Consider the following 25012-nt stretch of genomic DNA (forward strand, 5'->3'; position numbering starts at 1 on the left):
AAATATGCACAACAAATAAACACATAAAATTCAGCACACTTTTATAGGCTCCAATAAATTTCCCCTTTTTTGGTTGATCTTGGGACCTTAAAGATATTTTCCAGATTAGATGGTGAACAGACAACAGACTGAAGCATTTACATCTACAAATGGCACAGATTTCTAATGGATATATTTATTCATATAGGCTACTATAATATTTGCGCACCAAGTACAAGTCATTCAATGTCATTGTAAAGAAAGTAAAAAATAATAATAACGAATGTCTTTATTTTTCTTCCATTAGGAAGTGATTAAAAGCTGTGAAGGATCACATTGGTGTTGGTATAGAACGATAGTTTAAAAAAAAAAATTTCAGATGTTATTGTCCACATTTTTAAAGTCATAAATCATTCCTAAACAGTTGTCATTGGTTCACTTGCTGGTGAAGTACTTTGAATAAGTCTTGTTGTACATCAACTGGTTGTCCACTCTGAGCACATTTCTCAGGTTTTGCCAAAACCAGGGCTCTGCGGCAGCTGTTCTCGGCCACTCTACAACACTCTTCTCGCACAGCCTCCTCCTCAGGCGCAGGAAGTGAGAATGCAGTAGGACGGGTTCCAGCATCAGCAGCACGATCACATCCACATTTTCATCAAGCAGTCTTTGGTGGGCCAAGTACATCGCCAGCTTGAAAACCCCGGTCTTAACGTAACCCTCTGTCAAGACAAACAGGGTCTTGCGACTGTATTGGATGCTCTGAGCGAGGTTATCTAGCAGTGGGACTCCAGGAAGCCAATCCCTTTCCTCCAGACACAGGGGAAGATGCTTCTCTCCTTCCTCTTCCAGTTTAACTCGCAGATTCCTCATCACCCACTCAGAGACATGTGGATCTGTGGTGTCGTAAGTCACAAAGACATCATAAACACCAGCCTGCGAGTTCATGGATGTGTATCCCTTCAGCTTAGCTTTCACGTAGTGGAGGACGTAGGAAGCGTCCCAGTAAAATAAGTGAGCAACTGTTGCCACAAACATAAAAGCAACAATTAAGAAATTTGTGAGAATGTACATCAAGAACGCCTGACTGTCATTTACACACTGGTTAATGTCAAAGTTGATCAGAGCTTGTCCCTTCTGGTTCAATGGGGTGTCGCACAGCACCTCGGTGGTCAGTCGTGGGATCTTTACATTACTGTTTTCAATCCACACAATGAAATCTAATGAATCACATGTACATTGGAACGGGTTACCCTGCAAAAACAAGGTCTGAATCTTAGATTCAGGTCTCGATTGGAAAGTGGATTGATTGATGATAGTCAGTTTGTTGGAGTCAAGTCTAAGAGTCATCAAGCTTGTTGCACCCTTTAGAAACCCTTTATCCAAGTGGAAAATTTTATTATGACTCAGGTCAAGGAAAGTCAAAGTGTTGAAGACGTTTGAGTTTATGCCTGTTACATTAGATAAAGAGTTGAAGCTCAGGTCTAAAATTTGAATTTGATGGAAAAACTTGAGTTTGTTCCATATGAAATCAGTAAGCAAGTTGTGACTTATGCGTAGTATGGTGAGATTACGTGGCAGATATTCATAAATATTGTCTGGAATCTTTACAATCCTGTTTTTGGATATGTCTAAAATTGTCAAATTAGTAAGATTAGTGAAAAGCATTTTATATGAGCCATCCCGTTCTTTCCAAAGATTCCCAAGATTATTATTTGTAAACTGAAGTTCTGTTAATGATTTGCTATGCATCTGTTTGGTTGTTAGTGTAGAAATGGAGTTATGACTCATGTTCAGCACCCTCAGAGCAGGCAGATTTTTCGTAAAATTTAAATTATGCGTAATCCCGTAAGCTTTAAAGTAGTGAGCATTGTTACTGAGGTCCAGCACTTGTAGTTTCTTTAGTTCTTTGAAGGCATAGTCATAGGCCAGATCAATCTTATTGAATGACAGGTCCAGGTATGTCAGATTAGGCAGCAAGGAGAATTCTGTTCCATTAAGTGCTGCTGAAAATCCATTTCCAGAAAGGTTGAGACATGCAATATTTCCATAGCCCTCGAATTGCTTTGGAGAAATGAAGAAAAGATTGTTTGAGCTGAGGACTAGCACTCGTCCAGAGTTAAAACACTCTTCCTTGATGAGGCCATGTGACAGCTCGTAAAGGTCATCTTTTGGATAGGCCTTTATGAGCGGTGAAATAGAAAGTTCCGACCTCTTTAGCTTGTATCCATTACTTGGATGTGGTGGACTCTTCACTGGAATGGGATACAGCCTGTTTTCTGCAAGGTATATCATTTTTAGGTGTTGGAATTGGCTGAATATGGTGGAATCAGAGTGAATAATGAAGTTAGTCCCTAAATTTAGTGCCAACAGATGTTTGAGCTTGTACAGAGGTCTGAGCGTGCCCGGTCCAATACTCTGGAAGACCAAACCATCCAAATGCAAAGTTCTGAGCGACACAAGCTTTGAAAACTCTTTTGAGAGATTTACTGTTGTAGGGTATAACTTGAGAGCAAAGTTGAAAGAAAGATCAAGTTTTTCCAACTTTGGAAGACATCTTAGAAATGTTGCCTCCTCAGTAATTGCTTTTAACAAGAAGTTAAATGACAGGTACAACTGTTTAAGCTTGGTCAGACTCTCAAACCAGGAGGGATTCAGGTGGTCCAGTGAGCTCCCTCCCAGGTTCAGTGTCTCGAGCTGTGTCAGATTGGAAAATGCATTAGGATGGATACCAAGAGAACCGTTTTTGCAAGGAACACAGGGATATGGAGCAGAGTGACATCTTGGACAGTTCCCTTGTATTTTTAGGACTTTTAAATTTGATAGCCCAGTAAAATCCTCTGCAGATATGTATTGAATTGCATTATCACCCAGTTGTAATATGCTTAATGATTGCGGTAAACTTTTGGGAACTTGAGTTAAGTTGTTATATGACAAGTCCAGAGCCTGGAGTCTGCTCATAACTGCAAAACTGTCTTCCACAATCGTAAAAGATTTCCCACAAGGATTCCAGAAGTAGCAGTTTTTGGATAGCCATAAATGTGTCACCTTTGTTAAGCCAGCAAGGCTCCTGTTATTCACTGACATAATGTGGTTATTGTTCAGATAGAGATGTTCTATGCTGAGAGGGAGATTGCTGGGAATTTCCTTCAGACCATTGCCAGTCAGTATCAGTTCAGTCAGTTTTGTCAGATTTTTTAAAGCATTCGCTGCAATCATTACTTCTTTGTTCTTGTTTGCCCAGCTGAGATTGAGCTGAGTCAGATTTGGCAGTTTGGAAAATGAATTAACCGAAATATTCTTAATGAAATTTTCGGATAAGTTGAGCTCAGTTGCATTACTTGTTATCCCATCAGGTACTCCCTGCAGATGACGCCCTTTGCAGTCAAATAGAACCTGAGAGGTATTGTCAGCTGTGACATCACAAGGGAACTGTGGTGACATCCACATGGGTTTACATGCAGCAGGCTGGATCTCATAATGGCAACACAGACCGAACAGCAGGAAGTGCATCCAACACGTCACTGTCTGTAGATAAACAATATAATTAGTGAAATGCAGCAACTTAAATTCATAGTCAGTACTATATACATATATTGAACATCTATTGTTTTGTATTATACAGTACATCATACATTTTGTGTTTTAAAGGATAGATTCACAATGTTTAAATATGTTCAAGTATGTTCAAAGGAATGATTGCAGCAAGCAAAATCAGTTTCAATGTTCAGGTGGGCACCTGACTAATGTTTAGGACATACTTGACACATTGTGAACGTATCCTCCAAGTATTGAACATTGCTTTTCAGTTTGCTACCACTTGTATCCAGCAGGTTGCAGCACTCTATTGCATAAATATCACTCCCTCACACATTTTAAATGATGAATTCTGTAACCCCTTACAGCTAGACTATGTAACTTTTCTTCAACAATGGCTATTGAATACTTAAAGTTACTGCAGCAGTAGAGAAAAAAAACCTTAAGTCAGTGAACTGACTCAGCATTGTCATATACATCAATATCTATCTGAACAATATTAGTCACAAAAAGCTACTTATCGTACCAGACCAAGAAAGGCTGTAGCAGCAAAAGCCTGAACTAAGCAATTATTTGTAGCAATTTTGTTTGTAATTGAGTAAGGTGTTTCTTTCACCAATAGCACGGTCTCATATAAACATCTGGTTTCCCCTTCATTTCTTTTAAATTATTTTGGACCTATTTAGCAAGATGTTAGCCTGACACATGGTATTACGTTTGTTATGTGGGTTTGGCTGCACAGCATGAGTTTGAAATGACTAATCCAAAGACGGACTGCTGTTTGTTTTTTATACTCATGTAAAAAAGATGATCTTTTTGTTCACACAGTTGGAAATACATTTTAATGCAAATTATTTAATGTAGAACACTCCATTATAAAAAAAGTGCCAAAAGATTTTCAAATAGTCAAAGTTTTTATAGTCAAATAAATGTATACACAGTCCAAGTATTATCTGGTGCCATAATGTTCCTCAAAGAAGACGAAAACCCTCACACTTCATATTACAGAAACATCTAATTGAAAAGCTCATACAGATAACCAGTAAATCTATAACAAATGTCGGATGAGTAAAACATTTATATTACTTTCAGTATTTAAATCTATTCTCTGCTATTGATAGAGTAAAGCTTAAAAAAACGTACGGAGAAACTTGTATCAATAAAACTCACCATTGTGCATGCACAGTATTGATTCTTGAATGACAACCTTACAAAAAGCAATGGCACTTGCAAGTAAAACTGAAACCAAAGTTAATATATCCAACTTAAAAACTATAAAATACAACACACGCTGAAGTCAAACAAAAGCAGCAAGCTGGCTGGTTCTCACAAAGAGGTTCTGGGGCAGAAGTAGCCCCTCAATTGCAGAAGTACATCTGTTTCACTTCCTTTTTTCATGACATGTAAAAAGTTATGTTGTTTTCTTTGTGTAGATGACAAAGAGTGACGACCAGTTCCCTACTGAGTGACAGTAAAAAGGGAATTTATAATAAACAATTAATAATTCATGTGACAATCTGTTGTCTTTTTCTCACATTAACAAGTGGGATGTTCACACAATGCAACTCATTTACAGATGTACATTCAGTGCCATCTCTAATTAAGAAGGAAGTAAGTATGACAGTATATTGTTTTACAGTGTCTCTTTGAAGAGATTGTTGTATTGTTTGTGACTTTCAGTTGCCAATACACTTCTCAGGCTGAACCAGAAGTACAACTGGGCTTGAGGGTTTGTTGGCCACTCCATCACAGAGCGCTTATACAGTCTCTTCCTTAATCTCAGGTACTTTGAGTTGCAAGGTACTTTCTCCAGAAAGATCAGTACAATGACATCATCTTTTTCATCCATTAATCTTTGGTGGGCCATGTAAAAAGCTGTCTTGAAGTTGCCACTTTTTATATATTTGCTGGTGAGAATGAACACAGTCCTCTTGCTGTTGTGGATGCTCTGGGAGAGGTTGTCGATCAGGGGGCATCCAGGGATCCAGTCCCGTTCCTCCAGACAAAGCGTCAGCCGGCAGTCTCCATGGTCCTCCAGATGAGCAACCATTTCTTTCATCACCCACTCTGTTACCGCCACATCCTCCTTGTCATATATCACAAAGGCATCATAGGTGGAGCTTTGGGAATACAGGCGGCCATAACCTTTGAGCTTTGCCCTGCAGAAGTGGTAGACGTACCAGACGTCCCACAGGAAGAGATGGCTGGAGATTGACAGGGTGAGGAAGCTGAGGACAAGGGAAGTCATGAGTATATAGAGGATGATCGACAGGTAGTTGTGCTGGCAGGCCAGCAGGTCCACTGAGAGCACAGGATGACCTCTTTGTGCCCCTGGGCTAGCGCAGGTAACATCCGTGGCCAGTCGTGGGATTGGCACTGTGGTCCTGTTGAGCCATGTGACAAACCAAGTAGAGTTGCAAGTGCACACAAATCTGTTTTTGTGCAGAAGCAGCATTCTCATCTTGTTGACGACATCATCTGGAAAGCTAGATTTGTCAATGTGCTGTATGTGGTTAAAACTAAGATCCAGATATTGTAAGTTGTAGGCATCCTTGAGAAAATCTGGCGTGAGTTTTAGGATCTGGTTTTTATGTAACAGGAGCTTCTTTAGAGATTTGGTACATATTGACAGCATAGGCGGAACAGTAGTTAAGCTGTTCCCACTGAGATCTAAGACTTGCAAAGAATTTAGAAGTTGTAGTTTCTCCCAATCAAAGGAGTTATCTTTAAGTTTGTTATTTTTGATGTAGAGCTCAGACAGTTTGTCTGGGAAACCGCTGAACACTTCTTGTGGAATGAAATTAAGATTGTTATGAGAGATGTCAAGTACAGTCAGATTATGTAATTTCTTGAAGTAATTTACATACCTAATGTCCCCGTCCCTCCACAACATATCTAACCGGTTACCTATGAACTCTAACCTCTCTAGAGATTCACTCTCTAGCTCTGTGTTAGTGGAAGTAGAGATCTGGTTGTGGTTCATGAGCAATATCTTGAGATTTTTCAAATTTTTTGTGAAATTAAGCATATGAGTCAAGCCCTCCGACTCAAAGTAGTGATTGTTGTAACTTATATCCAAGATGACCAGACTTTTTAACTCTTGAAATGCTGTGGAGTAGAGCAGGTCCAGGCGGTTTGAAGAGAAGTCCAGATATTGTAAATTAGTCAGATAGCTAAATTCAGAGCCATTCAGACTTTGGCTCATTGCATTTCCAGACAGATTCAGGCATCTAAGCTCTCCGAGATTTAGAAATCTTGAATGCAAGAAAAATATGTTATTTCTGCTTACATCCAGGGTTTTGCCAAACTGACTGCAGTTCTTGTTGACAAAGGATGTAATCGTTCCAAGTTCTTTATCTTTGTATTTGCAGCTGCGAGCATATTCATCATATCTAAAGTAATGAATCTCTCTCACTTCCTTACTTTGGTACTGATCTGCAGGCGACATGGGAGACCTGTACAAGGGCTCTCCCCCAGAGAAACCGACAGTATCTTGGCCATCAGAGGGGGATGATATTTTGTTGTCAGACAGACTGATTATTTTAAAGCTTTTTAATTCCATCAGAATACTAAGGTTTGCCATTTTAATAAAGTTTGTACCCAGATCCACAACCTCCAAGTTTGTTAGAGGTTTTAAAGGAGCAATGCTCTCTGGCTTTAACTGCTGAAACACAAAGCCCTTCAGTCTGAGAATTCGAAGGGATTTGAGGGATGAGAAATTGCAGCTCAGTCTCAGTGTTTCAGGGTACCTCTGAAGCTCATAGTTAAATGAAAGGTCCAGTTCTTCCAGTTTGCCCAGGAAATGTGGAAAGTCTGTGACTCCTATCGCTCTTGCTAAAAAGTTGGATGAGAGATCAAGAACTCTTAGCTCTAATGTGCTGGCAAACCACTCAGATGGCACACATGTTAGAGAATTACTGTGCAGGCGCAGCGTTTTTAGCTTTGTCAACATTTTAAACGCTGTCTTGCTGATTTTAAGTGGGGAATTATTTGGGCACGGATTGCATGGGAAAGGAGCGTTGTAACACCGAGGACAATTTCCGCTAACATCTAGAATCTCAAGGTTAGTTAAGTTTTTGAAATCCTCATCAGTGACTTCTTGAATGTTGTTGTTATAGAGGTACAACTCCTTCAGACTCGTGGGTAGTTGATGTGGTATGAAGGATAGGTTATTGGACTTAAGACATAACAACGTTAAATTGTTAAGCTGTAAAAATGCATCATCCTCTATTTCATAGGAAACATTACATGGGTTACGATAATAACAGTTTTGACTGAGGTAAAGCCTCTCTATATTTCTAATCTCAGAGAGGTTTGCCGATGAAATTTGAAAAATGTGATTCACTTCCAAACTCAGCAGGATCAGGTTTGGAGGGAGGCCTTTAGGAATACTGTAGAGTTGATTGCCATCTAGATACAATGCTCGCAAGTTCCTCAGGCTGGAAAAGGTGTTTTCCTCTATGATCACACTCTCTGTGCACATGCGGTCCTTGGGCCCGATTTTGATGGGCACACAGTTGCATCTCATGTCTATTTCAGTCAAGTTCTCCAGACCATGAAAGGAGGTGGAGTTCAATTTAGGAATATGGTTGATGGTGAGCGTCAGATTGGTAGTGTCTCTGGGGATGCCACGCGGGATATCTTTGAGACTTTTCTCAGTGCAGTCCACGGTCACCACACTCCCGTTGTTGGTCTCTCTAACTTCACAGGGCAGAGTTTTGGGATAAGAAACGCTAGCTGTTGATATGGTGAGAACACACCACTGGCCAAGCAGTGCCACATGCATCTGTATAGAAACACAGGCGGTTCACTGAGAAATGTGTGCAGGTCGACAGCTAATAATACAGTTACATTACTGGGATAACACACATAATGAAAGAAGCACATGCTAAAATCAACATTTTGAGTAATGTATGTGCATATATGCTACTTTGTAATGCAACTAGGAACTGATAAAAGTTAATGTTTCATTTTTTCCACCTCCATCAGCATGTAGTTTGCAGCCATTTGGATCAAAGCCAACCCTTCATTTCAATACTTATGGATGCAGTGTACAAACAAAGATAAATGATACTCACCAGATGGAAGAACATTGTTCACATGAGTGATTTAAAAGAGGTCCTGCTTTTAGTTAGTAAGATCGAGTACTGAAAGAAGTGTAACATTGATGATCAGCTCTAAGGGGATGAGATGAAAGTAACAGGTGTCTGGGTTAGCCCATTGTGTGTATAATTAGCCAGCACCACTTCCCCATCGTCATAAAGCACACACATCCAAATCTTCCATCTTATATTATTTGTGTTTGATAATGTTTGACTGATCGTGTTTGTTATATAATGGTGAAAACGTGCTTTCTGCTGAAATCACTACAAGGAGGTTGCCTTTAGAATGGAGGGGTCAAGGACAATAGTTGCTTGATCTATGGTGCAGTATAACAGCACAGCTGGAGGAAGTGTGGGTTGTTCAGTGGCTACAACAAAGAGCAGTTTCTTTTTGTATTAGCCTATAGGGGAATGTGAAACCTATGCTTAGGTTTAGGTTTACCAGTTTACATGGTAAACATGCTATTCTGGCACCAGGCAGAATATTCTTCCTCAATCTTTAGCTAAGATGTGGCTCTACAGCGGAGATAACAACATTCACTCTAATGCGTAATCTGTCCAAACAGTATGTGTGTATATTTGGCCCTTTATTTGAGAAACCCAATGCAGGAATAGACACTGTGGTTTTAGAAAAAGCATCCACCTGATCTGCCTTTAGAAAAAAGGCATGATGGCAATAATCCAATTAAACAACATGTAATGAGGGGTATGACTGGATAAGGAATACATGTGAAGTACTATGCAGTCATTTCATTTATTTATGACATAATGCCAAATAGGGAACTGCAACATACTCCTTTTATTGTGTTCTATTCATTCATGTGTGTATGTATGTGTTAGATAAATAGTGTTGTAGATGTCTGGTTCAATGTTTTTGTGTTGTGATTATGTGTCAATATGCCTGTACTGTACAACAAATTGCCTCTCGGGGACATTAAAGTTTTCTAAGTCTAAATCCTGATGACAAAGTTTTTTTTTTAGCCATGCTCGCAGCAGAGCATGGCAATGTCGCTCTGTCTGTCGGTCCACCACTTTGTCCAGACTGGAACTTTTAAACAGCTTTGGATTGCACTGAAAATGTGCACAGGCATTTGCGGTCCCGGTATAATGAATTATAATTTGACAATCGTCTAACTTTTCATTTAAATTTGTCCAATACTTTAGGACCAAATACCTGCAAAACATGTAGTACTTCCATCAGCCTCATCTGTATTTTGTGTTTTGGGCTAATTAACAAATGTTAGCATTCCAACACGCTGAACTAAGATGGTGAGCCTGGTAAACAGTAGAGTTATGCTCACAGTACAGTACAGCCTCACAGAGCTGCTAGCATAGGTGTAGACTCTTATGAGCAACATGTGCATGTGCTACGTACACATAACAGTATGCAAACACTCACTCTGGCCCCATAAGAGAAATGGGCCACCATCATCATTAATGCAAAAAACATTACACCACTCAGGCTTGAGTAAATGGTAAAAACATGAATTATTGAACATGGTTATTAACTAAAACATGGGTCCAAAAAGTTTTCTGTATGAATAATGCAATTTTAGGAGCAAACTTGTTTACTGTAATCTGGAAAAGTCATTCTGTTTTCAGATCAACAGAGATCAACTGAGAAGAGCATTAATGATCATGAATTTGCATGTACCACTGCAAAATAACATACAAATTTAAATTTGTTAACGGAATAGAACCAAAAAAATTGAGGAGACTTTTTAAAAGTTTTATTCATTTTAATGATGTTCACAAAAAATAACAGGAAAGTACTCATTAAATAAAGGTGAATCCAGCCAATGAAAAAGTCATGTGTTACTTGATTGATCATGTCCTGTCCTGCGCAGTTGTGTAGAGCTGTATGCATTTCTTCAACACAATGTATATTATTACAATGTATAAATAAGATACAGTTACAAGTTATAATCTAAATATTAACCCCCTAATATAACCAATAAATCTTGAAAATAATCCCCATTATATAATATTAGATAATATATTTGAGAGGAGGGTCATATTCTTCTTCATAGAGGCCTTAATATAATCTATTCAAAACTTTAATAATTCATATAGTTGTAATTTTTCTTTACATAATAAAATATTGTATACACAAGGCAAGGTTGTTGTCACAGCAGTTCACATTGGTTGTAGAACCCATGTCTCTTATGTATGGCTTTAAAATCAATAATCAGGACAAAATAACAACAGTTTATTTATTGAGCAGTGTTTTCAGTGAGTGAGTTAGTGCATTTATAATAGCAGACATGGAGGCAGAGTGATGTGTCAATGCATTCACACTTTGGTCACTGGGGGAGCTTCCCAAAGCTGCCTCAGCAGCTTTCAGCAGACACACGTAGTTCATGACTACCTCGTCCACCTTGGCTACCACCTCACGCTGCTCTCCTTCAGTGCTCAGGCCTTCCACCAGTGACATGCAGGCCTGCGTTAGGCAGCAGAGTGTGTGGAAGCTGTGCGTCAGAGTGAGCAGTAACTCCTCTGGGCTGCTGTACTCTACACCCATCTGACTGCAGGCGCTGCTCAGCACTTTTGCCTGCATGAAAAGCAGCTGGGAGAAGTTATCCATATCAGCCTTGTTGACCTCTCGTCTCGCCCCTCTGGACCAGTCACCGACACTGGAACGCAACACACTGGCCATCTCTAAGGCATCCTTACGTGTAAGTGCGAACCCTGTATGAAGGCTGTAGGTTTTACCCTTCATTGAATTTACACGAGCTAGCCTTGCTTCGAGGCTCATGTCATTTGTAGCTGCATTTATGTTACTCTGCTCTGCTTCACAGACAGCTCTCAAGACTGTTTTTTTCTTGTGGTTGAAAGAAACTGAGCTGACAGAAAACAAAGCATGTGAGTGCATCTCTCTGTCTTCATCATCACCATCAGTGTTTTTCTTTCTCCGCAGGAAGCAGTGTCTGAACGGCCCATGGCATCTCCACGTACCTACATCACTTGGCGCTGTTGACTCTGGCAGCTGGGAGGCTTCTCTTAACTGCCTTCTACCAGACAAATTAGTTGCGACTGAACCTTGGGACAAGCTCTTGGGCAAGGTTTTGGCAGAGAATATCTTCTGTACTTTGGGCGGATCTTGAGTCTGAAAATTCTGACCATTACTCCTCCCTGTAAGTGTGGCTCTGGTCTTCTCTATCAGTGCTTCTAAACTCCTGGAATTTGGCATTATGGTGCTCCAGCTTCTCCTGAGCATCCGGTCCCTGCATGGCTTCCTGATGCTGCTTGTTTTAGGCTCACATAAAGATCCGCTTGAGGTGGAAACCAGGGTGTGTGGGTCGGGCTCGGGGCTGGCCTGTGTTAGCCCTCTGGGCTCTGTGCTACTTCTTAATGATGATGGTAATGTGGTTGTGGTGGTGGTATTGGTCTCATTACAGAGAGCTAAAGATGACTCTTCCCCAACCTTCTTCAGCTGTGTGCAAGCTACACTAGGGGTAGTAGGAAAACAAAGAGAACTGTTAAGCATCTCCCTGACAGCATGTATTCATCTTTAATAATAACAATCATAATAAAAAAATGCATACTTATATGTACTAGGTTTACAGAAATGATTATATGCATCTTAATTGTTAATTCCTAAAGGGTCAAATAGATGGAAACTAAAAAAAGTGAAATTTTCAGAAAACTCTTTTTTGTTTCAGTTGAAAGAGAATAAGAAACATTTTTTTTTTAAATTTCCGTGAACTGAGTGATGATTTAAAATGTATTCCTTCCCTTATTTGCTTACAATGAGGGAAATGTCCCTTTTGTTCCTTTCATGCACTTTCACAAACACAGATATGAGAGAGCACCCTCTGTTTTAGTTTTACCTGTGGTTTCTTTTATCTTGGGCTTCCGATGACTGTTATCTCGAGTAATCCCGAACCCAGGCTCAGCACTGGTAGCTGCGTGGATCTTCCTCAGCAGGGTGGGGTCTAAGGGCTGTCCAACCCTCCCCTGACCTTGTGGCCCATACTGTTTTTCCTCAGCAGTTACATAACTCAGCCCCTTGAGCGAGGACTCTGACAGTACATGCATGTTGTCTGTGGCACAAAGAGGAGAATCCATGGGGGTGACACAGCTGCTGCTGCCTGTGCTACAACCGGCGTCTATGGAGGAACACTGCGAGCTCTGGAGAGAATTAACGCCTTCACTCTGTATCGATGACATGCGCTTGCTCACGTGGTATTCATATAACCGTGTGACGTCATGATCCAATGGTGGAATCTTAATTTGCTGCTGCTCATTGTCCTGTGAAGTGGCATCTTCTTTTGCAAGGGCAGGCACTTTGGACGGAGAGTGGAGATGAGCATTTAACTGTTGGCTTCTTTCATCTGAGTCCTGTTTCTCTTCCTTTACTGTCAACCTGTCTGCGTGGGAAGCCTGTGAGTCAGTCACACCATCCATAGATAGATTTTCTGCCATTTTGTTTCCAGGCCCTCTCTGCTGCCATTTTTGATGCCTGTCTTTAAAGTGAGTTCGACCCAGATCAAGTTGATTCATGTAGTACGAATCTCTCACAGTGAAAGCGTTATACTTCCCAACAAGATGAGGGGCCTCCTCTCTAGCTGAGTCGTGAGAAGTCATGTGAGATCTGTCAGAGGATTCACAGGTAACTCCTTGCATTCTGCTCTCTGCCACCCTCTGTTTCCCTTTCTGCCTGCTCATTACAGAGCCCATGTGCATCTTAGTGAAGTATTCGCTGACTGATTTTATTTCCATTGTCTCTGGTTCCATCTCACCGCCATTGGAGTGAAAAATCTGGGAGGAGGCAACAGCAGACGATTTAGCCTCCTCATCCTGATGCCCCTGAGTGTTATACTGCACAGCTCCAGCACCACAATTGCTAGGTGCAGCGACCTCTGTCTTTTCTTCGTTCACAGCATGGTAACCCTCTATCATGGCTACATGCATCCTCAGGTGGTTCTCTGAGTGTCTTTGAGCAGCGGCTAGCTCGGAGCTCTCCGTCATCTCAGAGGAATTTGTCTCGTTGCCAGAATCGGAGGACTCAGGACTAAATGCTCGAGATATTTCTACACCTGTGTACCACAGAAAGACAAACAATTAATTGAAAACTTCATCTGAGGCATGAGAAATATCACAGATTAGGGGATGAGTGAAATATGGTGAAAGCTAATGCAATTCAGCATGGATGGAGAGGAATGCGGAGTGAATGATTACTTTGGAATAACAAAGACAGTAATAAATATAAATCAATACATAATAAGCACTTAAGACTACAATAAAATGAAGGCATCTATAAAATATTAATAGAGAACAGTCAAATAATTACAATTAGCATACTATGGGTGGCTGTTTAATATTATATTATATCTTATATAATATAATATTAATATATATTAGCAAATGTTGTGCAGTGTGCAAATGAGAAAAACAAACAAAATGATCCACAAAACAACAACAAATCATGACAAAAATAAATGAACTGTAATGAACACAATCATATAAAGAAATACACAAATGAAACAGAGGACAAAATGGGCTTTATTGAAAAAAAATCAACAATGACAAATCAAAAGTGAATGGCTGGAACATGTGCGGTGTCAATGGATGAACGTTACAATAGTGTAAGGAGAACCTGTGCTACTCTCGGACTGTGCCGGACTCTGTTCCTCAGACGCAGCGAGGGCCTCGAGTGCCTGTAAGGTGGACACCACTGCATCGTTCAGAGGCTCACCGTGGCCTTCTGCTCCGAGGGCGGGCACTGAATCTATAAGAGACACTGGGATATCATTGCAGGCCTCCTGGGCCCGAATGCCCCCCTGGGCCCCCTGCTGCTGCTCCTCCTCGTCAGAGCTGTCCCTGAAGCCAGGAGGAGGAGCAGCTATTGCCAGGTTAAGAGAGTGCAGCAGTACGTCATTGTCCTCCTCGTCATTACCGTCCGGTGGGGGAGGGAGGGAGGTCAGGTCAATGATGTCATCGCTGGACCCTGAGAGTGAGAGTAACATAGGCTTGTCAATGTCACTCATCACCATGTCCTCCTCACAGCTGATGTCATCTTCATCCTCTGCGTCATCTGTTGTGTCTGCGTAGCAGATGTCGTGCAGCAGCGGCTCCTCGATACATTCAGTAGGACCAAAGATTTTGGTGGCGTACTGATAACCATCCCCATCCCCGTCTTCTATGGCATCCATCATCTTATAGTCGTCCTCGAGACGCCTATACATGTGGCTGTGATTGTCTAACATCTCTGGGCTCTCATCCATCAGTCTGTGGTAGCCCAGATTTTGGGGGTTTACACTGTCTAAGGGAGGATCTCCAAATATGAAGGAGACCTTTGCATTCCTGGAGGAGTCTTGGGGTTTGGGCCTGGGGACGTTGAGGTAAGTTTGGGAGCAGGGGATTCCGCAGCACTCTGCCCTCTCTGCCATGTGCATTGAGTGTTGGGGTTGGTGGATCTCAGTAATGTAGACTCGCTGGCCTTCAAATCTCCCGTGCTGGAGGTATTCACACTCCTGGTCAGAATAATCTTGGTTGCATCTCTGGTTGTTTCTGTCTTCAAATCCTTTATGGGGTGTGCTGTAGGTACACTCAATGGCCTGGTAGGTCTGCTTAACCTTTGCTGCATGGCCTGCAAAGAGGAAGCAAAAGATGAAACAGGACTTATTTAAACACAACACTTTCTGATGAGTCATTTTGTAATTGTTTCAGACTTACTTGTTTCTGTGTTTTGAGCCACATTGAAGATGGAGCGCCGAGAGTCCACCAGTAATCTGTAGTAGCCAGCAGTCAAACAGGCCAGATTCATTGCATCAACAGACTCCATTAAGAGAGTGATGGGCTGTGAAAGATGCAGATAAGCAGATGACAATGAATGCAAAATAAATGGGAAAGCGGGGCTGCAGAATAACTTTGTAATATCCGCTGAGCAGACTTAATGTTGTTAGGGTGAAACCATAGAAAATATTCACAAAACCAGTCAGCACATGCTTTTATTTTTTTAAATATGAGGATTTGTTCACCTTCACATCCAGAACATGTAGTTCCACTCTAACCCTGTTCTCATCTTCCGTATACATCTCAATGCGATTGACATGACTGAAATCAGCCAGAAGTGCCACCAGGTTTGTTTTAGTATTAATCACATGGCTGATACCGTATTTGGGCCCCACCAGCAATGTCACTTCTGTGTGCTTCTCGCCTTGCTGTGAAAAGGGGAAGAGAGAGGCAGCACATGTATCACTTTGTGTCACACACTGGATGCATTAAAGGTGAAAAAGTGGTTTCACTCACAATTAGTATGGATTTAAAAACTCGTCCTCCATACAGCCTCAAATCGCTGAGATACTTCAGATAATGGACCTTAGCCTGCAGGGCAGTCAGCTGGAATGGGGGAGGAAACAAGACACATAGCATGAGACACAAGCTCAAATTACTGCAATGAGGTATTTACAGCAGATTGTAACGTTCAAAAAAAGGAAAAAGGTTCAAGACTGTCTGTTCAAGCAAACACCCAGCACCATTATTTTGAAACTGGCAAAGAGAAAAATTGTGAGACTGTCTGTACAGACACAGAGATAGAGAGAGAGGAAGAGAGAAAAAAGGAAGAGGTAGCATACCGTAAGGTCTAGAAGTGGAGTTAATTTATATTTGGAAAGTTGCAAGGCTCAGAATTTAATGTAATTTATATTTGAGTTTATTTATTAGAAATGTATTTACATTGTTTTAGTCAGTTAATCATTTAAATATTTGTGTTACACAATTATTAGTTATATGTTTAAATGTTTACATATTTATCAGTTAGAATTTTCTGTTAAATCTGCCTCTTTGATTTCCTCACATTTACCTCGGTTCAAGTTCTTGTTTCTGATTGGTTAGGGTAGTCACGTGGAAGAGGGGGAACGAGGTAGTGTGGTTGTTATGATGTGTGTTCAGTAAAAGTATGGTACTGAGAAAATTATCCATCTCCATCTCACTGTTTACTCCCATAAAGAGTGATCCACCACCACACTTTGAACCCTCACGTAACAATACTCTACCTTTTTACCAGGGGGCACCAGGTTCTGATTGGTTTTGAGGATGTGAGTGAGGGCTTTTTTGATGTTCTTCTCTTTCATGCTAGACAGCACTGCCGGAGGCAGGAACAACGCCAGACCCCACTCCTTCCTGCAGACAATTCATAAAGATTAGAGATTGCAGCTCAATCACTATGAAAAACAGACAAGTCATCACTCTTGACCGGTGATTGATTTTTCACCCAGAGGTGAAGGGGAATTGATTAAGTGACAGGGTACAATCAGAATCATTAACTAACAAGCAGGAATGTATCTCATGGCATTGCAGTAATAAACAATACCTTGTTTCATTGAATGAGAGTATTCTGGACTTAGTGACCCAAAAACAAAATGACTCTATATATTTACATGGTGCTGTGTGAAATCCAATCTACTTACTCAATATACTTGAGGGAAACTTTCTGGGACTGCTTGGTATTGATGGTTAGAATGTACATTTGCAGGGCAGCCAGATGGAGAGCTGTGTCGTATTTCAGCTCTGACCCAAATCTCTCCAACACCACATCATTACAGCTCTGGTGGACACGAGAGGGAGAGGACAGGAGGTTACACTGAAGTTACTCCTTCTTATCATTAATTGCAAACTTTCACCATAAACTACTCTGTATGTGTTACCCATATGCTGCTACATATGGTGATATTCACCTGAACATATAGGTACTCAAATGCTACTGCGTCTCTCCTAAGCAGGTCCACGGGATCCTTTGGGACAAAAGTGATGCGAAAAAAGCACTTCATCTTGTTTGACCCTGGCCTCTGTGTCACCTAGAGCCCAAGTCAGAAGACAATGAGGGACCCATTAGTTGAGTGTTTCTGTCTGCAACATTTCTAATAACAAGAGCTTACACAGGTTTTAGGATTTTCTTTATGAGAAGAACAGTGATGGTGCACTAAATGCAACATTTGACGTTAACTTGAATCATGTTTGTCAAGATTAATAAACAATTTTAACAGGGCGTTGAGGATTTGTTAGAGACTAATATCTCTGTCTAGAGGTAAATAAATCCATCTACTAGCACATCTAAATCACTAATCTCTTACACAAAAAATAGGGAGTATTTCAGAGATGTATGTCAGAGGTGTCTTCTCTAATTTTTGGCAACCAAGTGAATAAGCATATTTCCCAAAATGTCAAACAAGGCCTGCAGTTTTGCTCCTGTTGTACAACAGCATGAATACAAAACAATTCTTGGCTGAATACTGATGACAAGGGTGCTATCCTCCCTCTGTTTTGTCATCAGGTCTATTATTTAACTGCCTCTCCTGTTAAGGAGCACCCGATAGAGAGCTGTCTCACCTGAGTTAGCATCTCCTGCTCATGCAGCAGCATGAGTTTGCTGGCCGACCCCTCAGCTCTTTGTTCCAGCATCAGAGAAAAGTGCTCAATGCTTTTAATGGATAGCTTTTCTTGCAGGGTCAAAATGACATCCTTTCACACAGACAAAGTCATAGTTAATACATTATGAGAACCGTGCAGATGCAGCAGCCTGCTTGTGCTCAGCTCAATGCCAAAGCCATATTTAATTTTCACAGCTAAAAACACATAGAAACATGAACTGAACATACAGTCAGAATTTTAACTGCAATAGAAAAAACAAAACAAAGGACATGTGTATTGCTGACCAAGTTCTCCCTTCTACACAATTCCCTTAAACATTTTGTTTTAATAATAATTTCAGTTCACAAGGTTCTGAAGGCTTTAGTGAAGATGGACGTTTGCACTTTATTATGTGCGGTGCAACTCTAAATCACATTCAACATTCAAACTGGACAACACTTCAGATTACACAACAGCTATTCGCAGTGAAGCAAGGTTCTTTATGGGACCTACCTTAATGGATGTGCTGCTGTCAAATTTAAATGATTTAGTCTGCCCGTTCTCCAGGTACACCTTCAAAACATTTGGCATAAAGAGAAGGGAGTTGTCCTTCACCGTTTCCTGAGGATGGAATAGCAATCATTCATTTTCATTCATTTCATATATTTATTTATTTTTATGGACAGTGCACATTCATTAACATTTCTGTAAATATGCCATCAATTGACTTGGTCAGTTGTTCCCAAGTCATTTGATGTATTGGAGGAAAAGTCTGTAATTGGAAGACCCCTAGGGAAAATTATTTCACATTCAAGAAATCAATAGTGATGTAACTCTGGGGAAAATTAAATGAATAGTTTCACATTTTGGGGAATACCCTTAATTACTTACTTGCTGAAATACACTCTCATTTCCATCTGGTAATTTTGAAGCTACAACCAGTAAATGGTTAATTTAGCTTAGCACCACAATATGCCTTTTTTGTACAATATGTTTACGGTTTAAATAAATCTCATATAGAATTTTAGTTAATGAGCTTTAATTGTTGCAATTGGCAGATTTTTGTATTACTGTTGGACAGATCCAGGCAAGCTGTTTCCCCCTGCTTCCAGTTTGTCTGCTAAACTCAGCTCTCCTGACTGTAGCTCCATATTAAACAGATACTGTATGAGAGGGGTATCTATTCTGGTATTTGGTGGTATATGTTCTCTTATCTAATTCTCAGCAGAAAAAGGTAATTAGCATATTTCCCAAAATGTAAAACTATTTTTTCAAACACATATGTTTTCCCCTTTTAATTTAAACTCCATGACATTTTTTGTTAGGCCAAAATTGAAGTGAAAGTAGCACAAAGTAACACACGGATGCATCTTCTTTAATAACCACTTTCTGGATTTATGTATGATGCTACTCTTTTAACTCAGAGGATATGACTACCTCGTAGTCTCCTTACTTTGTGGTTGCTCTCTAAAAAGTCTCTTGTCTGTGTGATACATCCAACCAATTGGGGAAGCCCTCTGTGAGCGTCCCCCTTTTTCTGTGGCTCATACCCACATGCTCACTATTTCATTCCAATGATGAAAACATGTATAAGGACAAGATACATTTCTTTCTCATGCGTGTCTTCATTTTCCATTAGTGATATCTGACATATTTACTCTGCTCTATCCCCACTTTTAGAGTTCAAGTCTGGCGCTGTCGTCTCCTTTTCAGAACTTTGATGTGTACAGAATGAATCAGTGTCCAGTGTGACTTACGGGGACTTGGCCATTGATGATGACCTCCTCAGCGAAGCGGACCTTAACAGGATTAGTCTTTAACTTGGCCTTTTTGGCTGCGCTGATGAACGCCGATTTGGGTGACTTTTGGAGGGAAAGAAAGACAAGAAAATGGATTTAAAGGACAATCACTTTCTTTATGAGTCATGCATTTTTTTCAGCTCCACACAATTCAAGGGCATGTTCCCTTCTTGAAACATGACAACCTCCCATTTCTCCACTCAGTGCTGATGCAATTAGAGAGGCTCTGTGTAAGGGCCGGCGTGTCATTGAGGCTGCCTCATAAACCAAAGCAATCACAGGCTGGATGATACAAGTTGCTTTGTCCTCTTAGTATTGTGGAATACTACATGCATCTTTTTTTTTTCTTCCTGCATATCAGATCTGCTTTCAACATGTCAAGTGGCTGTTTTAATAAAGACTTAACACTTGTCAGAATGAGCCTCTACTAAACAAACTGATTATGTGAAATCCACAATGAACTGAAAAAGACACAGCATTCGTGGTGTTTTCTATGTGTACAGACTTCTGGAGGGACTTTAAGCATAATTCGTTCATTTTCACTGACTTATTATGTTAACTGTAAACAAAGGCCAGATCTATGCTCCTGGCACTGTGCATTTACAACCATTTGGTCCTTGATTCCAGTCATTTTTGATGTGGCAGGTTCATGAGGTCTTGTGAGGATCTGACGCTAAAACATGAGTAGACTTGGAAAGACTGCAGCAATTGGACTCCCTTTGAGTTAGCAGGGCTCTAACACTCAGTTAAGGCCTCACTGATACAATGCCAGCACAAACATATGGCATGATTAATGGCTTGCTTTCACAGAGTCAACAAAATAATCAGATGCAAACAGTCTATTGGAATGTACTTGATTTCATTCATAGGGAATGGAGAAACTTACAGGGTACGGCTGAATAACGCTCAACAATATGGACTCCTTGCAACTCCTGCAAGACACAAAACATGTTAAATAAAGCATGTTTTATTTCATAAAAGATTTAAACAAAACAAAATAATGTGGTTAAGTGAAATCTGAATTCATTTTGGTTTTTTTTCCAGTTACTGTTATTTTTAAGACATCATGGTGGACGGTAGCACAAGGACCATTGTGTCCCAGTGATGCTCCTGGCAGCTTGTCTTGCCTCCGTAGTGCAGAGTTTTCACTGCAGAGACTGAGGCCATACAAGTCCACATGGGCCACGAAGGAGTGACCGTATGGGCACGTTTCCCTGTACTAATGTACTGTTGACAGGCTGCCGCACAGGTCGTACGAGGACCAAGCGCTCACAGCCAGCCACTTAGCTGTGTCAGTGATATTAATTTAATGAGACGCATGAAAAAACATCATCATGGTGAATGGAGCAGGTGGCTACACATCACATAATGTACCACATCTGCTCAGCCAAAATATTTGTTTTTTAAATAGAATGATTATTCTGGACATAGGTATAGGATATAGGTATTGTGGCCATCTACAATATGTCCGTAAACTGTAAGAGAGAAGTAGTTTGATTACTTACATTGTTCACAAAAGTGAACTGCAGTGCCTAAATAAAGTATTCACCTTCCTTGGAAATTTTCATGTTTTATTGTTTTACCGCATTGACTCATTGACGTAACGTGCCTTTTTGACACCCATTTTCTAAGCTGCTTGAAATGATCCTTTGTTGTCATGGTGTACTTTACAATACTGATTCAGCAATTCCACAAAAAGATGCATTTTGACAGCACATGTTTAACTTATAAAAAAAACTAATTTGCTGCAACAATGAGGATTTAGGTGTGTCCTGTCGTGTGAAAACAATATTTTATATTTGTAATTAATTAAGGTCACTTAGTAAAAAGATAATCAGTTAATCAGTGTATAAAACAATAACATTAAATCTACTTTGATTTAACAAAGCAAAACAATAAAACATGAAGACATCCAAAAAGCGTCAATACTTTCTATGGGCGCTATACAATTACTAACAACAGGTTCAACAGCAGGCAAATGGCATCTCACCTTAATGTGTTGTCATACCTGACAAGGTCAATAACCCTCTCCCTGGGTGCTGAAGTGACTGGCTCATCATTAATCATGATGATCTCATCTCCTGGGATCAGCTTGCCTTCTGATGGACCCCCTGTCAACAAACACCAAAGAAGAGTTAAGTAGTACACGTTGTGCACAGTCATGCCATTTTTCTTGATTTTCTTTCTTGTGGCTCAACGCTCTAATGACTGCTTACTCATTGAGCCCTGTTGAAATCAATGAATCATCCACATAAACTACAGCCTGTGTGGGTTTATACTCTCTCCTTTCTGGCTACTTTTTTGGAGGATTTTGTCTGCTTTGAGGAATATCTTGATAATGAGTCACTGCTGTATTAGATCACACAGTAGAGCTTTGGCACTTTACCTGGTGTGACTGACCGGACCACCACAGGTTTCTCACTGCCTGCCACAAATCCAAAGCCAAGCACTGGATCTCGTCTCATCTCCACCTTCCGGGGCGCTTGTGACACAAACTTGTCCCCGTCCAGACAAACCTCCTCCAGGGAGCTGCTCTGGGAGACGTGGCTGTAGGAAGAATAAAAGGATATATCCTGTTTTTGTCAACACTACTGGTTGCGTTTGTTACATTGTAAATCACTGAAGCCACTGTGAGTGTAAAACAGAAATGTAAAATTTTCATAAACGTTTCATAGTTTCAAAAAATGCCATTGCTAATGTATTCGGTCATTAAACCAAATGAGCAATATATTTGATTTTGAATATTGGTACAATATTGTTGCGATTTAAAAAATATTGCAATATTCTGCGATTAATTGCAATTTATCACTGTTTTCCAACTTTAAATTTTTCCCAATTTTAAATTATGTACCCAAAAGTACATAATTTGAAATCGGGAAAAATTGTTTTTATCTCAGTTTCGTTAGACAAGTATTGCGATGATCTCTTATTGTGAGGCCTCTGGTGAGTCCCACCCCAATATACATGTATATATATATATATATATATATATATATATATATATATATATATATATATATATGTATACACTAACAAAAATCCCCCCTGGAGACAATCAAACTGCAGCTCAGACTGGAGAAAGTTTTTTAAAGTTTACATAAAGGGGACAGCAATTAACGCAACTGCTAACTTTATAGAGATAGTTGCTTATCTTTTTTACCTTTACCTAAATCCCAAATGTTTCAAGACAAGATGCGAGATACGGTTTTGAAATAAGGAACTAGTGCAATACTGCAAAAATAGAACAAGTGGGTGCTGGTAACCAAGCTCCATTGTTTTTATTCTCACATTGCAGATATCCACTGTGTAAATTTACCAAGGAGCAGTTACAGTTTTCTGTAGTACTCGTACGGTTGTACTTCAGAATAGGCTTGTGCCTTGCCACACCAGTAAAGATGCAGGACAGGTATGGTGTGAGTGTGAATGTGTAAATCCTTCTGCTTGCCTGAGTTTGAGATTTGCTATCTTGAATCTTGTCATTAATTGCTGGCCGCAAACCAGGACTGTATGGTTTGTACCTTATTTGACCGTTTCCTTCAGTCACCCTGATCAGTGCACTTTACTTCGTACTTGCACCATAATTATTTTTCTCTCCTCTAGCTAACAAGATGATGAACAAACTGTATGTAGCTTTCAAATAATCTGTGATTAGAGATTTTACAGTGTTTCTCCACTTTCTCTGGCTGCAAAAACTGCAGCAGCAGCTCCGTATGGTGCCAACACTGTTGGTTAATTTAAGACAGGGGCAGATAGTGTGTGATTCACAGTTATTCTTGACACATGTACTATTCACCACTAAATACTAACAATTAATCTTTCATTGCACAAAGACACAGAGAGATCTGTCAATCGCAATCCCGATACCAGGAGGGGAAAAAAACAGATTCAACAAGATGTTCAAAGCTAAGTGATCTGAGATTTAGACTGAGATGAGGATTTAACAATTTCCTCCCAGAGCTATAAACCAGAAATACATCATGAATATATGATCTGTCATTAGGATGTGAACTGTAGCTGCTAAACAGATTACAGAAGATGACAGAAAGTGGAAATGGCAGTCCTGAAGTGAACATACATCATGCCTATACATCATGCCTAAGTGAACCCAATCTCAGTGATGCTCTCACATCCACCTTTACAGAGAACTAAGACTTGAAATAATAAAAAAAGAAGCACAGCCCTCAAAGTAACCCTAATCCAAAAGAAAATAATGTAGGATCAATTTTTTAACAATGTGAACATTGACTTTATAGCCAATTGTAGTAAAAATGGGCCTTTAATGTTTGTAGTGGGGTGAAGAGTTCTACATTACATAGCTATAGTTGGGAAGAGACTTTGCTTAGCTTTAAAATTAACCATCTAAATAGTGTTAAACAACTGATTTCTGCCAAAGATGCTCTTAATGAACCAAATTGTCTCCTCTTTTGGTTCCACAACAATAAGCCGCTTTCTTTTCAAGCTGAACAAAAGCCTGATGTCTAATAGGCTGATGTAAGATACAAATATTTTGAGGGCTGATATGCTCTTAAAGTTGAAGGGATGTTGGTGTACCACAATGACAAATGGTAAGTAGTAAACACATCTTCATGAAATAGGTTGTTTGAACTGTAAGAAATTTATCTTTGTGTTCTAAAAGAATCCAGCAGATGTTGTGTCAAATCTGACCTGCTGGCACACGGATGCTGACAATCTCGTTTTTATGTTAATTAAACAAATGCCTCAAAAGTAATGCGCTACTGATTCAATTTAGACCATAAAACACACAACCTTAATTAGTAAGTGCCGTGTGAGTACTATGCAGAGGCCACAACTAATACATGTATTTGCAATTAAGATATTATCCTCTTTGTTTCAATTAAAAATCATGTCTTCCAGTTCCCGTCCAATTAAGTCTTCCATTGATGGTGGTTTGGTAACACATGCATTAAAGTGTAATTAAGAGATAAAATCACATCTTCCTTCCTTTCCACATACAAATGTTGAAGTGGAGTGCCGTGTTTGAGGCAGATATATTTGACTTTAGACTGTTTATACATACTTTTTTTGTGGACAACCCTTTCTTCAGAACCAAATTCTTTTTTAAGAATTAAAAGAGAAAACTTTCAAAAAATCAAGAAACTACAATTTCACCTGTAAAAAAAGGAATAACAATGTAGGTACTCAACAAACTTTGTCAACCAGCATTGTAATTCGGCAAGTCTTTGCGCTAACTTCTATTGTAAAAGTCTGTATAAAGGGCTTTTA

The 25012-nt window shown here is 40.0% G+C and overlaps 3 protein-coding genes across 7 annotated transcripts in view; all 3 read right to left on the bottom strand.

Annotated features, from left to right (window-relative positions):
• Positions 1-136: 136 nt before the first annotated feature.
• tlr8a (toll-like receptor 8a) lies at positions 137-4850 on the bottom strand. Its single transcript, XM_032529616.1, has 2 exons — positions 4684-4850; positions 137-3504 (listed from the first exon to the last, which is right to left on the bottom strand). The coding sequence occupies exons 1-2, from the start codon at positions 4684-4686 to the stop codon at positions 415-417; spliced, it is 3093 nt and encodes a 1030-aa protein (XP_032385507.1). The 5' UTR covers positions 4687-4850; the 3' UTR covers positions 137-414.
• Positions 4851-5086: 236 nt separating this feature from the next.
• On the bottom strand, positions 5087-9002 carry tlr7 (toll-like receptor 7). The gene is made up of 2 exons (XM_032529615.1): positions 8592-9002; positions 5087-8299 (listed from the first exon to the last, which is right to left on the bottom strand). The coding sequence occupies exons 1-2, from the start codon at positions 8604-8606 to the stop codon at positions 5147-5149; spliced, it is 3168 nt and encodes a 1055-aa protein (XP_032385506.1). The 5' UTR covers positions 8607-9002; the 3' UTR covers positions 5087-5146.
• Positions 9003-10741: 1739 nt separating this feature from the next.
• frmpd4 (FERM and PDZ domain containing 4) overlaps positions 10742-25012 on the bottom strand; it is a 32658-nt gene continuing 18387 nt past the window's right edge. For 3 of the 5 annotated variants that reach the window (XM_032529609.1, XM_032529610.1, XM_032529614.1), the window contains 15 exons: positions 22155-22315; positions 21759-21879; positions 20655-20700; positions 19727-19831; positions 18483-18590; positions 17949-18080; positions 17297-17416; positions 17030-17166; positions 16616-16742; positions 15870-15959; positions 15599-15781; positions 15294-15417; positions 14215-15207; positions 12446-13654; positions 10742-12059 (listed from right to left, as the gene is read on the bottom strand). In XM_032529609.1, the coding sequence (XP_032385500.1) occupies positions 10825-12059; positions 12446-13654; positions 14215-15207; positions 15294-15417; positions 15599-15781; positions 15870-15959; positions 16616-16742; positions 17030-17166; positions 17297-17416; positions 17949-18080; positions 18483-18590; positions 19727-19831; positions 20655-20700; positions 21759-21879; positions 22155-22315 (4891 nt within the window). In that variant the 3' untranslated portion in view covers positions 10742-10824. The remainder of the gene's footprint in view (positions 12060-12445; positions 13655-14214; positions 15208-15293; positions 15418-15598; positions 15782-15869; positions 15960-16615; positions 16743-17029; positions 17167-17296; positions 17417-17948; positions 18081-18482; positions 18591-19726; positions 19832-20654; positions 20701-21758; positions 21880-22154; positions 22316-25012) is intronic. The other 2 variants (XM_032529611.1, XM_032529612.1) reach the window with 1 other exon arrangement.

Source organism: Etheostoma spectabile, chromosome 11, assembly GCF_008692095.1.
Source record: "Etheostoma spectabile isolate EspeVRDwgs_2016 chromosome 11, UIUC_Espe_1.0, whole genome shotgun sequence".
NCBI classification, from domain to species: domain Eukaryota; kingdom Metazoa; phylum Chordata; class Actinopteri; order Perciformes; family Percidae; genus Etheostoma; species Etheostoma spectabile.